The sequence below is a fragment of the Canis lupus genome, chromosome 32, assembly GCF_003254725.2.
Source record: "Canis lupus dingo isolate Sandy chromosome 32, ASM325472v2, whole genome shotgun sequence".
Classification (NCBI taxonomy): domain Eukaryota; kingdom Metazoa; phylum Chordata; class Mammalia; order Carnivora; family Canidae; genus Canis; species Canis lupus.
The window spans coordinates 21853987-21868944 of NC_064274.1; the positions used below are offsets into that span (position 1 = coordinate 21853987).

At 36.8% G+C, this 14958-nt stretch overlaps 1 protein-coding gene and 1 long non-coding RNA gene across 7 annotated transcripts; one reads left to right on the forward strand and one right to left on the reverse strand.

The window, feature by feature from the left end:
- Positions 1-305: 305 nt before the first annotated feature.
- On the reverse strand, positions 306-13890 carry LAMTOR3 (late endosomal/lysosomal adaptor, MAPK and MTOR activator 3). 6 transcript variants are annotated; one of them, XM_025423410.3, is made up of 7 exons: positions 13691-13890; positions 13375-13420; positions 10779-10813; positions 6359-6417; positions 4225-4358; positions 3097-3160; positions 306-883 (listed from the first exon to the last, which is right to left on the reverse strand). In XM_025423410.3, exons 2-7 carry the CDS (start codon positions 13381-13383, stop codon positions 810-812), a joined length of 375 nt encoding a protein of 124 aa, XP_025279195.1. In that variant the 5' UTR covers positions 13384-13420; positions 13691-13890; the 3' UTR covers positions 306-809. The 6 variants fall into 6 exon arrangements, with proteins under 6 accessions (XP_025279195.1, XP_025279185.1, XP_025279166.1 ...); XM_025423400.3 differs by having other exon boundaries at positions 13610-13890; XM_025423381.3 differs by having other exon boundaries at positions 13724-13888.
- An 86-nt stretch (positions 13891-13976) lies between these two features.
- Positions 13977-14958, forward strand: LOC112644755 (uncharacterized). Its single transcript, XR_003126715.3, has 2 exons — positions 13977-14107; positions 14198-14958. It is a non-coding gene; the product is annotated as an uncharacterized LOC112644755 (long non-coding RNA).

Below are 14958 nucleotides of genomic sequence, written 5' to 3' on the forward strand. Positions count from 1 at the left end.
CTATTTAGTGCTCAAACTATACTTTAAAAAATACTATTTTATTTATACTCATGTATGAAAAAAAAAAAAAAGGCTGTACTACCATGTTTACATACATACCAATTCTGGAAACAGAATTCAATAATGAATTACTTCTAAATTTTATAAAGAACACACAAACATTAAAACACTGATTGGTTATAGAAAGCAGAGTGGAGAAAAAAACCATTAGCTATCATTTTCATTAAAGAGCAGCACCCTCTGAAAAGAATCAAATCAATTAGTAATATTCACTTATATTGCAAAATAATATATACATAGAAAAGTTAGTGATTGTACTGATTTTATTACTTTTACTAAGCCATTTATCTTCCTCACACTCAATGCAAAGAAATAAAACAATATAAAGAAAAATATGTCCTCATTATTATTCACAATAAAAAGGGTCTGCTTCATTCTGCAGGCCTGGGCATATTATATAATAGGGAGCACTTAATGGCTCAAGTGGATCAAAGTATCATTTTGATTCTGATCCAATGAATAGAATCTCATGCATATCTGTGACTGGACTAACTCCATGGGAGCTGTGATGTAATGAGCCGTTTCTGTGGTAACCCCAGATCTCACTAAGTCAAGAAAAGACCCTACACAAGAAAAGATAACAATCAATCTGTCCATAAATTATAACTATAGGCTCTTTCTTTAGTGTAAGGTGGGAAAAGGGGCCCTTTCTTGAGTACATGGATACAAGTATTGTTGTGGTCTAAAGATTGCTGGATTGATATTGTGTCTGTTATGATGAAAAGGTTTACGTCAAAACCACTGCCAGATTAAGAAACTTCCACCACTTGTCTCAATTCTTCAAATAACGGAGCAAGTTCCTTTTCTAGGCTGACAATGAGTCCTAAAACACAGATAAGAAAATTAGAACATCAGAAAAATATTCTTGAAAAAGTCTTTGACTTAGATTTCCTACTGTCAAATTTAATTACTAAAAAGCAAACAAGATCTAGTTTATTCCCCATAAATAAAGCAAAATACTATAATTCTAACTAATCAAAACCTCTTTTCATTATGAAGTTTATTTTCATTATTAAAGTAAATACATTTAAAAATATTCATATGTATTAGAAGATATAAATTATATGTACTGTAATTTTGTTAAGAGTTTTGAAAAGAATAATTTATACTTTATTGTTTTAAAATCTGTACTGATCAGAAATGATACAAGATTTTTACTTAAAAAGGTACACTTTGGGGGGATCCCTGGGTGGCTCAGTGGTTTAGCATCTGCCTTTGGCCCAGGGCGTGATCCTGGGGTCCTGGGATCGAGTCCTACATCGGGCTTCCTGCATGGAGTCTGCTTCTCCCTCTGCCTGTGTCTCTGCCTCTCTCTCTCTCTCTCTCTCTCTCTCTCTCTCTCTGTCTCTCATGAGTAAATAAAATCTTTTAAAAAATAAAAAAAATAAATTAAAAAAAAAAAGTACACTTTTCTTCCTGAACAGATTCTAACAGACTTTATCAAAATACAAGTAAACAGGCTGCTTCAACCTTGAATAAAGAAATATTAGAAAACTATTTTATAAATTCAGTAAAGCTCAAGTGTAAATGGGTATTTCAATTGAAAAAATTAATTTTAAAGATGAATGGCAGGAGTGTAAAACATACACTTCCATGTTGCAAATTTAGTGTTGAATCTGGGAGACAATGTAGTCTAGAAATTAGCCTATCTAGCTTTTCCTTAGTTTGTCAGAGTAAAAAGTTATTTATCTTAAATATCTTAGAAACTGTTTGTTTTATGCTCAAAGATCTTCCTCTATTTCACAGAATATTAAAAGCATCTGGGATTCTCAAAATGTTCTAGGTTGGGTGCCTGGGTGGCTCAGTCAGTTGGGCAACTGCCCCTGGCCAAGTCATGATCCAGGGGTCCTGGAATCAAGTCCCACCTCAGGCTCCCTTCTCAGCTGGGAGTCTGCTTCTCCCTCTCCCCTCCCCCCCCCAATCTGCTCTCTCCTCTCTCTTACATACATACATACATACATACCAGAGAGTGGAAGAAAACATTTAAAAAAAATGTTCTAGGTACTAAAATATAATTCCGTACATTATCAAAATTTGTAACAACTGATGACTCAGTATATGATGGTGACTGATCACAACTGATATTTAATATACTTTAAATATCAACACAACTATCCATATAAATTACAAAGTATTTTCACATATACTATTTTACAGCTTTGAAACATTTAAAAATGGAAGAGACCTTCTAGATCATCAATTCTAAACCCCTCATTTTAAAAACAAGGCATCTAAAGACAAGTTTCAGTGACACAGCTGGAAACAGAATGTGCTCAAACAACTTGGAAAGAAAAAAGCAGAAAAAAGAATGTATAACAGTTCTAAATAGCAGTCAAATCTAAAGGAGTCAATACTTAAAAAAAAAAAAAAATCCCACTTTATCCAAGAGGGAGTATAGTATGTAAACTACAGAATACAGTCATTATTTTAAACATAAATATCTGGTCAAGGTCACTGGATATAATGGGATCCTATGATCTGCTATAGAAAATACAGCTTCCTGGTGGTGTGTGTTCTCAAAATCTTTGGCCCTTAGAAAGAACACATGTATGTTCATCCTAGTCAGACTCTTAAAATCTAAATCACATTAATTTTGCCCAATATCATTCAAGATTTAACAATCTCTAATAGATTGGTCTACATGGAATTGAACTCATCCTTGACCATTTTATGTGTCTGATTATCTTTTCCACTCTATTTTCTTAAGTTGTTTCAAATGTGAGCAAAATGTAGCATTCCAATGCTGAAGATAATTTAATTTTCCTTTCTCTCTTAAAAGATCACTTACCCATACAATGTTCATTTGAACTAGAAAATAACCCCATCAGACAAAGAAAGCAGGTATTAGCTCCATTATACAGCTAGGAAAAACAGAATCGAGAGAAGTTACTTTTCTGGAGGCCAAGGAATAGATGGTGGAGTTGGGCCATTAATTCAGCTTTGCTGACTCTAAATCTACTATTTCTATCATATTATACTGCTCAGATATGGTATTACAAGAAATTAAAAGCTGTATTTAAGGTAGTTAAAACACACCTGTATTGGCATTGCTGCTGGCTATGAAACTCACCACCAAAGGTAAACGATTGAATTGAACCACCTAAAAAGAAAGTAAGATCTAAGTAAATGTTACTCAAATATCTTAATTTTTCAAAACTTTTATTTAAATGGCCAATGGGTAAGATACTACCTAGCATCATGTAATATGAAAGAGCTGAAAATAAGTATTTCTGTACCACAGAGTATCTCTTAGAGACATTATCATTATTCAACCTGCAGAGATTTGAAGGCAGGACTATGTCATCTTCATTTCTCTAGCTCCAAAGCCTAGCAGTGTGTCAATTATTACATGGCAGGGACTCCAGAAATATTTGATTACATGGCTAAAGTCAGTATTTCTCATTCAAGTAATTATATCTTGATGATTTTCCTGCTTCCTGTAACACTATTAATTTAAACTTCAAATCAACTATCACTTAAAAAAAGTTAGTTTCAAACTAATCTTTATTAGTAAAATTAAAGGTCAAAAGGGGTTGTTATCTTTTGCCTAATACACATGAGAATATGTGTATTTATTTTTTAAAATAAAAAATGTCACTTGTGTAACATCAGCAGTACATGAATCAAATTCTGGGAAACAATGCTCTAAAGCAGAAGCTGTTAATTTATTCTAAACAAAAAAATGCAGCTACACATCAAGAGGTATGTAGCAATGAAATTCTCTCATAATAACCTCACTTATATATATCTTTAAACCAAATGAAGGAATTAGCAGCAATAACAAATTTTAGTAACTTATCATGTGACCATCAAAGGGAACTTTTTATTTGTCACAACAACAAAATAAGTGTGTCATTTGAGAAATCATATTTGTTAAGCTAAGGGCACCATCTACTGGAGGTAAGAGTGACCTGACTTCTCTTTTTAGGATAATGTACTTTATTAATAAATCTTTTAATCACTTTTCCATATTAATTAATTCCTGGTATACTGGAATAAAATGTGAAGACAATTACTACAATTCAACACAACTTTGAAGGCTAAGATTTTAAAATGCCATCCACATTTCAAAACTAAAATTTAGAATAACATTAGTTATTCTATATAGAAGACTATTATAATAATAGGTGAAAGCAGCAAACCATTCAATTATTATGAACCTACCTGGTAGGTGTTATAGTAACAGATGATACTTTTATTTTTTGAAAGACCAAGTTTGCTCCCTTGGTCTGTTGCAAGGGCAAAAGTAGATAAGAAACCAGGTCTCAAAGCATGCTCTGGAGCATTATCATTGGCCACTGGAAATACAAATGATTTAAATAAAAATCAATGCAGTGGATATGATAGAAGTTTATCGTACTTTTTTTTTAAAAACATAAATCAGTGAAAATATTGAGCACAAGAGGTACTATGCTTCACAATGCTGAAGATCATATCAATAATTGGGTCTCATCCATTTTGGTGAGAAAAACTGCTCAATGAGAAACTGAATGATCCTAACTAAGGGAGGAAATACTGATCCTCGTAATTTTTTTCAAAGAATTCTAAATGTATATATTTTCTTAATACCTACTTTAAAACACAAATTAATCAGTACATTTAATAAACTAAATGTTCTGGTTAACTGAGAGCCAAGTCAGAATATAATAATGAAAAAAGCTTCCAGAAAACCTTTGCTCTCATAAAACCTATAACATATCACTTGAAGATATTTAATAATTTTGCAGCTAGCCATTTGTTTTAAGTTTATTTCACTCATTATAAGGCCTGAATGGAGTTAGTTCTACCAATAAGTGCAGAGCTTAAGGCCTTAATACAGAGATCCTAAGAAAGAACATTAGAGCTGGGAAATCTCCAACATTATTTTGATTTTGTTCAAAGCCCTCAATACCAGAACTGAGAAAAGGTGAAAAGGCAGGTGACTACTTGCCCATGGTATGGTGGCTTAGAATGCACACTGAACCACACATCAGAAGATAATTGGTTCTATTACTATCTTGTTACTGACTCACTTGTAACTCTGAACTAACGATGTACTTTTTGCACTTGACCATCTTTGTTTACAAAATGAAAGAACTAAATTAGGTGATTTCTAAACTTTCTCTGAATTCTAAAGTCTAAAATTATCTGACACAGATGATAACCTCAGGTGGAAAATAAATGTAAAGAACATTACTTAATCTTTCTTTGGTAAATCTATTACAGCATCCCTAAAGAACTAGGAACATCCATGTGATGACATATTAAGAAACAAGTAGTAAAAATAGTCTTAATACACACTGATGCAGTGACATCATATATATTTTAAAAAGCTGAGGGGCGTCTGGGTGGCTCAGTCAGTTAAGTGACTGACTTGATTTCAGCTCAGGTTATGATCTCATGGCCATGAGACTGAGCCCCATGTCAGGCTCCTGGTTCTGGCCAGAGTCTGCTTGTCCCTCTCCTTCCCCCTCTGCTCCTCTACACTGCTCTCATGCCTAGTGCTCTCTCTCTCAAATAAGTAAATAAATAAAACCTAAAAAAAAAAAAAAAAGGCTGAAAATCAAGGAAAAAAATAGTTTTTAGGTTAACAAGCTCTTCTTTAGGCGAGAAAGTCTTGTTAGAGTCTAATTAATTAAAGTAATTGTGAAGTTAGCAGTTTAAAAAATATCTTATTTCTAGGAAAGAAGGAGAAAATTAACAGAGACTCAACAACAACAAAAAAACCAATATATGTGAATTCAAATGTATGGAAGTTTATCCCACAACCACCAGTAGTACTGATCAAAAATTATATATTAGGGAAATGTGTGTGTATAATATATACAGCTGCATACATGCTTAGTCTGAGCACTATTTACTAATGTTTACATTATACCACAAATGTCTCTAATGCAAAATTGGGCTTGTGATAAACCCATGTTTAAACTCTTGATGATGACACAATCCATTCAAAATGTAGTAAGTTATAAACTCCAACCCAGCCTTCAACATACAAAAGCAAACATCTCCCCCTAAACTGAGACCATCGCCTAAATTTACTGAAGTAGCTTTTATATGCTTACCTTCTGCCCTACTCAGACATAAATATGTTTTTATTCAAAAGCAAACATGAGGTGCACTTGGGTGGCTCAGGTTGTGATCCTGGGGTCCTGGGATTGAGTCCTGCATCAGGATCTCTGCAGGGAGCCTGCCTCGCCCTCTCCCTGTATCTCTGCCTCTCTCTGTGTGTCTTTCATGAATAAATAAATAAAATCTAAAAAAAAAAAAAAAGGCAAACATGACACTGACATGCAGGTGGCTCAGGCTCAGTTTTTACCTTTAATAACGGGGACTCCATCTCTATCTGACACAACAATAGCATGGAGCCCTTCAACACTAGAAAGAAAAAAAAGAAGTTAAAATATTATGAAGCATTTCATTTTCTCAAAATATGTACCTTAAAGTCATTACGGGGATTTTCAAGTATATTTCTGAAAAACTGTCAACTCAGTTGCTGACCTCGTAAGTTCCTAAATTTCTGCCAAAACTTCCAGAAATTGAATAACCATGCCTTATAATCCTTACCAATTTATGCTATTGATAAAGATCTAAAACACAGATAATTCTCCATTAAAATGGCTAATTATCTTTCCATTATTTATGAAAGTATGACAGGTTATCATCAGCAGTAGCTATAGTGACAATGGTATTAAGTGCCATCAAGATATCTGTGGGGTATGAGAGCCTAGAAGAGGGGGGTGATTTAGACAAGTGGGTCAGGGAAGGCAGTGGTAGTTAAGCTGAGGTGTTATGGCACTGGTCAGAAGACTGACAGAAAGACTGCTCTAGGCTGAAGGAACAGGTTGGAAAGAATGAAGGTCTGTCTGGTAGCAATCTTTTTAGTTATGCCTAATAAGCAGTAAGTGGAATCATCAAACCTGTGACTGTATAGTCCAGTCTAGGCTCTCCTACATTTACTATTTAAACCACCCTGAGCTAGTTATGAAACCTCTGTAAGCACCTGTTAAAAATATGAAATGGGAATAACTACTTATGTAGCTATTGTAAAATTTAATAAAATAATCCATGTAAAGTAGAAACTGATAGTTAAAATTCACAAATATTAATTATTACTAATTGCCATCAGAATGTCATCTGCACACACTGACAATTAGGCAGTTTACGTGTTAACTCTTTAAGAGAATTCCAAGAGCACAAAACTTAAGTGTTAAAAATTAGAATGGGAAAACATTCTCTAACTTTCAGCCCTATAATCTTGTAATATCCAAGACTGCTAGACTGCTGCTCAGAAATATGTTCAATGATAACTATAACCCAGATCATTCTTTGTTAACCTTAATGTTTTAAGTTAGAAATAGGAATTTTCATATTAAGATACTGAAATTAAACTTTAAAGATCCCAGTGGCAAAAACTTTTAAGTCAGAGAAGTGTTATTAAAATTTGAGAAAATGTTATAAACACTATCATTTATGAACTTCACATTAAAAGTAAGAACGATGAAATAACCATGTATAAACATTTACTGGTATTACTTTTCATGATCATTCAATTCTGGAATTATCTACAGATTAAAATGTGCTCTGCATGGTTTTTTTTTTTCTCTGTAAGGTTAATGTATAAAAGAAATTCTTCTTAAAAACTAGTTAAATAAAAGTATATTCTACAGATACATGTACACACAGAAACAATTTTGTACAGTTATCAACAGCAACATCACTTGAAATAGGAAAAAACCTAACTATTAAGAAAGACAAGATCAATAAATTATGACACACATATACAATGGAATACTTTGCAGCCATTAAAAATAAGGTTTTTTGTTATGCACTGGGAAGGACTGGTCTCAAAGGTATATTGTTAAGTGAAAAAACATAGTTTTGCATAGTGTGTGTACAGGAAACAAAACTTATATAATAACAAGGGTAGGCACACATATGTATTGTTGCAATGGACTAAATGTTTATGTCACCCCCAAAATTCGTATGTTGAAACCCTAATCCCAATGTGATGGTATTTAGAGGTGGGGCCTTTGGGAGGCAATTAGGATATGGGGTGGAGCCCTCAGAATGGGAATAGTGCCCTTACTTAAGGCTAGAGACTAGCTAGCCCTCCTTCTACCATATGGAGATAGGTGAAGTCTATAATGTGCAACTCAGAAAGCGGCCTTCACCAGAATCCAACCATGCTGGCACCTTGATCTTGGACTTCCAGCCTCCACAACTGTGAGAATTTCACTTATTTATAGGAAATCCAATCTATGGTACACTTTGTCCTAATAGCCTCAACCAAGACCTATGTGTACATGTATAAATATGTGTGCTTATTTACCTGCTTGTTTCTAGGTGTGTAAATTAACTTCGAGGGTAATGGGTGCCTTCAAGAGGGGAACTGTGTGGTGGGGGAAAACCAAACCAAACCAAAACAAACATATGGTCCTAATCCCTTTCTTCTACTATAGAAAGATTTTCATCACACTCTTACAAATACTCTTTTTACAAATATCAACTAGGCTTCTGCTCCTATATTTTGTTGCCAGTGTGGTATCTTTCCAACCCTACTGGTCAATTTTACCATCCATTCAATATGCTAAACCTCCAACGAGGCAGATACAGAAAGCCTAAGTACAGAAAGCCTTCATTTTGTACAGTTCCAATGTGGACTATAGTTACCACAGTTGAATGAAATAATTCCACTCTCCCTGACAGGATGGCTCAAATTTCAGGAAGTACGGTGTATTAAGTGAGTAACGGCATACAATACAAACTCCACTAACTCTTCACACAAATCACTGTGTGAATAACTGTAAATGACAGATGCACACTGTCCCATCACTTCTTTCAAAGTGTGTCGGTGACTGGTCACTGAGCATCTGTTACTTAGTTTATGCAGGGACAGTAAAGCATGGAGTATTATTATCTCCTTGTCTTCCAATGAAAAAGCATATGACATTAAAAAGAAAAACAGAACTGAAATAGGGAACTGGCTAATAAAGATGAAATACAGCAAAGGAAGTAAAGGTGACAATGCTGGAAGTGAAATTCAAATAGAAAGCAAGCACTCATAGATGAGATAACTGGCCAAAAGAATGCTGACATTTTTACTGTTGTGCACAAGACGTGCAGTTAGAGGAGCTTCGTGAAAGTGCACTTACTGACAGAATTTACGAAAGTGGGCTGTGATGAAAAGGATGAAAATCTCCCAGAGGAAGTGATGCTGGCAAAAAACTCTGAACATCAACAGTACAAAGGACAAAATGGTGGAAGCTGATCCACATTTAGAAAGGAGTATGCCAATTTGCCAAGGCACAGAAAAGATGCCTGCTCCTTATCTTAAGGTTTTACCTTTCATATATTTTACTATATATGCAAAGAAGCAGGCACTGTTCAAACCACACTTGAGAAGTTTTCTACAAAGAAACTAACACTGTAATCCTCAGTATTTCCACTGTTTTTAAATTGTGGTGTATTAAACAAATATTGGTTTTAGCATTTGTTTCTATCCCTTCAAACAGAACCAACAAAAGGTTTTAATGTTTTGACAAAATCTTCTAAAGGTCACAAAACAACTGTCATTTTCCCCAGGGATTACTAAAATTGCTTTGGACGGTTTCGGCTTGTACAGTCATTTTTATGGCCCTGAACTACCAAGCAAAGCCTGTTCATCATGTTAAGAACAGAATCAGTGCTCTAGTTTTGCAAGTACTAGAAGGAAGAGAGTGAAAATGAATTCAAGTACTACATTAACATGAAACCAGAAGTAACAGTTACTTAACAGTTCAATAGTATGTTCTTCCTGAATATAGAAAAATATACATAAATCAAACCCAGGAGACAAGGTCATTAATTTCTACCGGTTGCAGCCAGGGTAAAGGCACAAGTCAATAGGCAAACCACGTCAAACAATTCACGCAAAAATCCAAACAAGAGAATTTTTTTTTTTTAACCTACCTACAGAAATAAATTGACATCCAAAATCTTTTAAAATTCACACATTTGGAGAATTCTTAAAAAAGTAAAAAAAAAAAAAAAAAAAAAAAATCTCACTTTTACACCTCAAAGGTCATTCAGTAATGCTGAAATATAAAAATGGATGTTTCAAGTTGTATTCTCTTTCTCATATTCTTAACTCTCAGGTATTACTTTACACTAAGCTAAATGTGAATTTTAATACAACTAAAGTGACAAAGTCCTTTGAACCACAAAAATATCTAAAAGGAAGTTTGCTGTCGTCCACACAGAACCTAATTGATACTGGTGCATCGAATGGACTGGGTGCAGGCAAAAGAAACCTTTGTGATTTTTCCAAGTATGAATGCTGTCTATATCCAGCATTTTTGGGTTATGCAGACTCAGCAATTAGGTCTTAAAAATGATACTAGAGGAAAGGCATGTTCTTAGGGTTTTTCCCCTTAAAACTGCTCTAACTACTTTAAAGTATAATCCAGTAAACTGCTGACAGTATATTTGAAAGAACTCTCAAGTGACAAGAAATCTAACTTCTAGCCCTCTGGCATTCATGAGCTGTTTAACTTCAGACAAGTCACATAACTTCTCTAAGCCTCATATTATTTATCTGCAAATTCAAAGGATATTTCTTGTGCTAATGTCAAATATGTGAAAATGCTAAACAGCAGCATAATATACATACTAGTCTATAATATACAGAAACGAAATGTTACATAAAATCAATATATATTATGCAGAATTTGTTTAATAACAAATTAGTAATTTTTTACCTTGGTAATTTTTTATACAGGAATCGCTTTAGGTCCTGAAAGAGAATATAAGAAATCACATTATAATAATATGCCTTGTACTGGTTCTCTAGTTACTGTCCCACCCACATTTCAGGTACTTTAAATTGTCACTCACATAATCTTTCTTGTGTTTTCTTTCTGATTTTGATACTAGTTGTGTGACTTGGAACAAGTTATTTATTAGCCTTTTTCTCTAAGCTCCAGTTTCATTATTTGTTGAGAAGGGATAAATCACAGAACCTATGTCATAAGACTGTTGTTAAAATTTATTGAGAAGATGTATGTAAACTAATTAGCCTATCTGGACAAAAATATAGCAAATACATATTAGCTGTAAAATTAGATCATATTTTTCATACTATTTTACATCCTGTTGCCACTGTCTTGTTCACTTGAGAATGTATTATAAACATCTTTCTGTGTCCACAGATAAGCCTTCTAATGTCACTTTAACAATCATGGGTAAACTCACTTCTCTGAAACTCCATTTGTTTTCATGACTACAGTAAATGACAATGTGTGTCAAGTGTTAAGCATGGAAGAGAGCTGGGACTAAAGAAATTAAACACTATTTTATTTCCTCTCCTTACACTTTCTCACCTGGTGAATTTCACTGACAATCTAGGTATCAATTATGAGGTCTACCTAGGTAAATCAGGTATCTGTTGTTTTGAACCTCTAATCCCTACTATTCTCCAAACCTGAATGTTCATTTTATTTTATGTTATCATCACCATCTTAACCTCTGCTCTTATCTTAAACACACACATTAAAATACAACTCATAACATTTCTTGTGAAATATAGATTTCCTCAATCTCTTATTGTTTCCACTAATGGCACTACCAATCCCATTATTCAGGTCTGAAACACAGAGTAACATTTAACCCTAATAACATCAATAACATCACCTTTATCACTTCTAAATGATTTGTGACGTCAAATGTTTTTAAAATGATCTCTTCCTCTCCTTTTCAACTGACATTATAATTCAGGTTCACTTTTTTATTTATGATTTGTGCTAGTCCAACTGGTATGCTGGTCTCCCATTTCTATCCCATACAATTCTACAATGCTAGTAGCCATATTATTGTACTTTTTCACCTGGGTTAGAGGTGCCAGATGATTCTGTGTGCAGCCAAGGCTGAGAACCAACATCTGAGTGGCTCTCCACTGTTTAAAAAATTCTCTACAAATTCTTTTAATATTTGAGCCTCTCTACAATACGGTCAACACCTAATTTTACAGTCTTGCTTCCTAACACACCCTCATAACCTCAGCCCCAGCAAAAGTGGACAACTCACAGCTCCTCCACACACATCTCTTTCCCTTTCCTATCTCTCAAACTTTGCTTATACTATTCATTTTAATAACAATTCTTTATTAAAGAACTTTAAGAAAAAATGCTACTTATTTAGAGCTCATCTCAACCACCAAATACTCCAAATAAGCTTTCCTGATAAATACAAACCAGATGTAATCCCTCTCTTCTTTGAATTTTCACACAATAATGTATATACATTTATGATCACCTGCTTACTATACCTTAAAAAGAAATTTAAAAACCCTTAAAGAGAGGAATTATACCTTAATTGTTGTTATTTCACCCACAGCCCTTATTGCAACAACCTTTGCAAGGTGATGCTCAATAGATATATAGTGATTTGACGATGCCTGGAGAATAAGGTCTCAAGAACATAATGACAAACACCCCCAAAAATGAAGTGTCTGTATGTAAAGGCATACAAAGTTCCTAAATATTCAAACACATAATCTTGCAACCAAAAAGAAAAAAAAATCACATTGATATTAATGTTTAATGACCATTTAACCTAGCGGTTAAGAGCATAAACTCTGGAGTCAGACTGTCTGGCTTGGTACCTGGACTCTACAACTTACCAGCCGTGTAACCTGAGGCAAGTTACTTCACCTTTCTATGCCTTGGCATCCTCATCTAGAACACAAGGGTAGTAACAGTGCCTACTTCCTGAAAGTTGTAAGAATTACATACGTTCAGTGTTTCGAAGAATGCCCAGCATGTACAGAAGTAAAATAATAACAGGATGTAAAATATAAAGATTCGTAGTGTTAATTCCCTGTTGTTCCTAGTAACTAGTACAATCAAGTTTCCTAAACTTCGAATTTGGGTTTTGTTGCTGTGCTAATGAGGTTATCAGTCAGAAATCATCTCAAATTGCCTCCAGTGAATCTAGAGACACGTCATGACCACTTTACTGGGAAAAAGTAGATTCACACAGCCGCAAAACGCCATTTAGAAATTCAAATGGTGTTCAGAGCCTCTCTTAACGCCCGCTGGACTGGGGAGTGGCAAGAGTACAATTTTCTCCACCTCAGACACCTTGGCGTCCTCCGCCCTCACCGTGGGCAGAAACTCAGGACCCAGAACATCTCTTCATGTTAGTCACTCACTCCGGAGTCTACAGAAAATACATGGCGGTGGGCGGGTTAAAAGTAAACTCATTTCTGCTCGGGAAGCTCTGCCTCTCCCCGCGCAGTAGGCCTCCAGCAAACTCCCCACCCTCCCCGCTTCCTCTTGTGTGGGTGTGTTAACTCACATCCGCCATGACGAACCCCTTTCTTCCGCAGGATCAATCTCCACTCCTGGAAGAGAAACTCCTGGTGATTCTCCCCTCAAGACCTTCTTCTCACTCTCTTCTCACCTCCAGCCTAATAAGCGGAGTCGGCTCTCATCACGGCCGGGCAAGGATCCGTGGCTCTAGGACTCGCACCAGGGAAGCCCAAGCGAGGTGGGAGTTCCCAAAGAGCCAGAAGGAAGCTGGGATGCCCTACCTCAGCCCACTCCACCCTCCAGTCGCCGACATGTAGGCCCAAAGGAGAGGGGAAGGCCAGTGCTCTCCCTCTCCGTCTCACCGCTCGCGCCCCCTGCGGGCCCCGGCTGTATACCGAGCGAAGCGGCTCGAGTTACTGGCTTTCTGGGCTGCGGTGCTCTCTCCGCCGCAACTTCAGGGACAGTTTCAAAGACAAGTCTCCCCGGAAAGCCGTCGTCACATGACTTGTGACCTCCTCCGCGCTCCCGGAAGCAGTTCTCTGTCTCCGAGGCCCGAAGACACGGCATTTCCGGGGAGGTGCGAGGGCCTTTGGCGTCGGGCACGCCCCGCCCCTCCCCTCCCGGCCCCGCCCCTCCCCTCCCGGCCCCGCCCCGCCCCGCCCCGCCCCAGCCCTCTGCCCGCTCCCTGCGCCTGCGCAAGGCTTAAGGACGAGGGGCGGCTCGCTGGTGGATGCGGGCTTCGCTGGAAACCGTCGGGCTCTTAAAGAGCCCCGGGAAAAGTATGCGAGACGACGTTGTTGTGTGGGGAGGGTGCGTACATTTCATTAGTTTCTCAAGGTCCGTTATCTTAAGACTTTTTTCATCTTCAGATGAGAGAGTTTGAAGGGGTGTTGCTTACAGGCTGAGCGGCATGCAGGATTCCTGTGCCCTGAAGCCCCTGGTGCCTGGGACGCCCGGCTGGCTGAGTCCATTGAGCATAGGACTTGATCGCGGGGTGCTGAGTTCTAGCCCCACTGGCTGAAGACGGTACTTAAAAATAAAATCTAGAAAGAAAGAAAAGAAAGAAAAAAGGGGAGGGGAGGGGAGGGGAGGGGGGAAGGTAGGTCCCGGGTTCATAGGTTTCTGACCCCAATGTCCGCCTCTGCCTTGGCTTTTTCAAGAGTGCTCTGCAGGGGCCTGTCTAGATTGAATAGAGGAGCCTTGGGCCTCCTGGAGTTTTCACAGCTGTGCAACTCAACTTGTGCAGATACTGGATAACCTGCCGTCGGCTCATGTTTTAGGAGGCTGTGACTTCTAAGGAGTAACAATATTTTGTTTGGTGCTCGTTTGCACATGTAACAAAAACCTACAATTGGTGGTAAGAAAACGAAGGCTATGGGAACTTGAGGACTCCTCATCTTCAGCTCCCAACCCCTAAAAGTCGGAGGGCGATAGGAATTAACTCTAGCCCAAGACATGGTGGACTCTGATTTCCTGGTTATCCTTGAGAAGATGAAATGGTAAACTACACAGCTGTTTAAACTGTTAAAAATGACCAAATTATTACAAGTGAACTTGACAGTTCCATAGCAACTCACATTTTGAAGTTCACGTCCTTTTTCTTATTTGAATTAAACCCTTTGACTTCTTA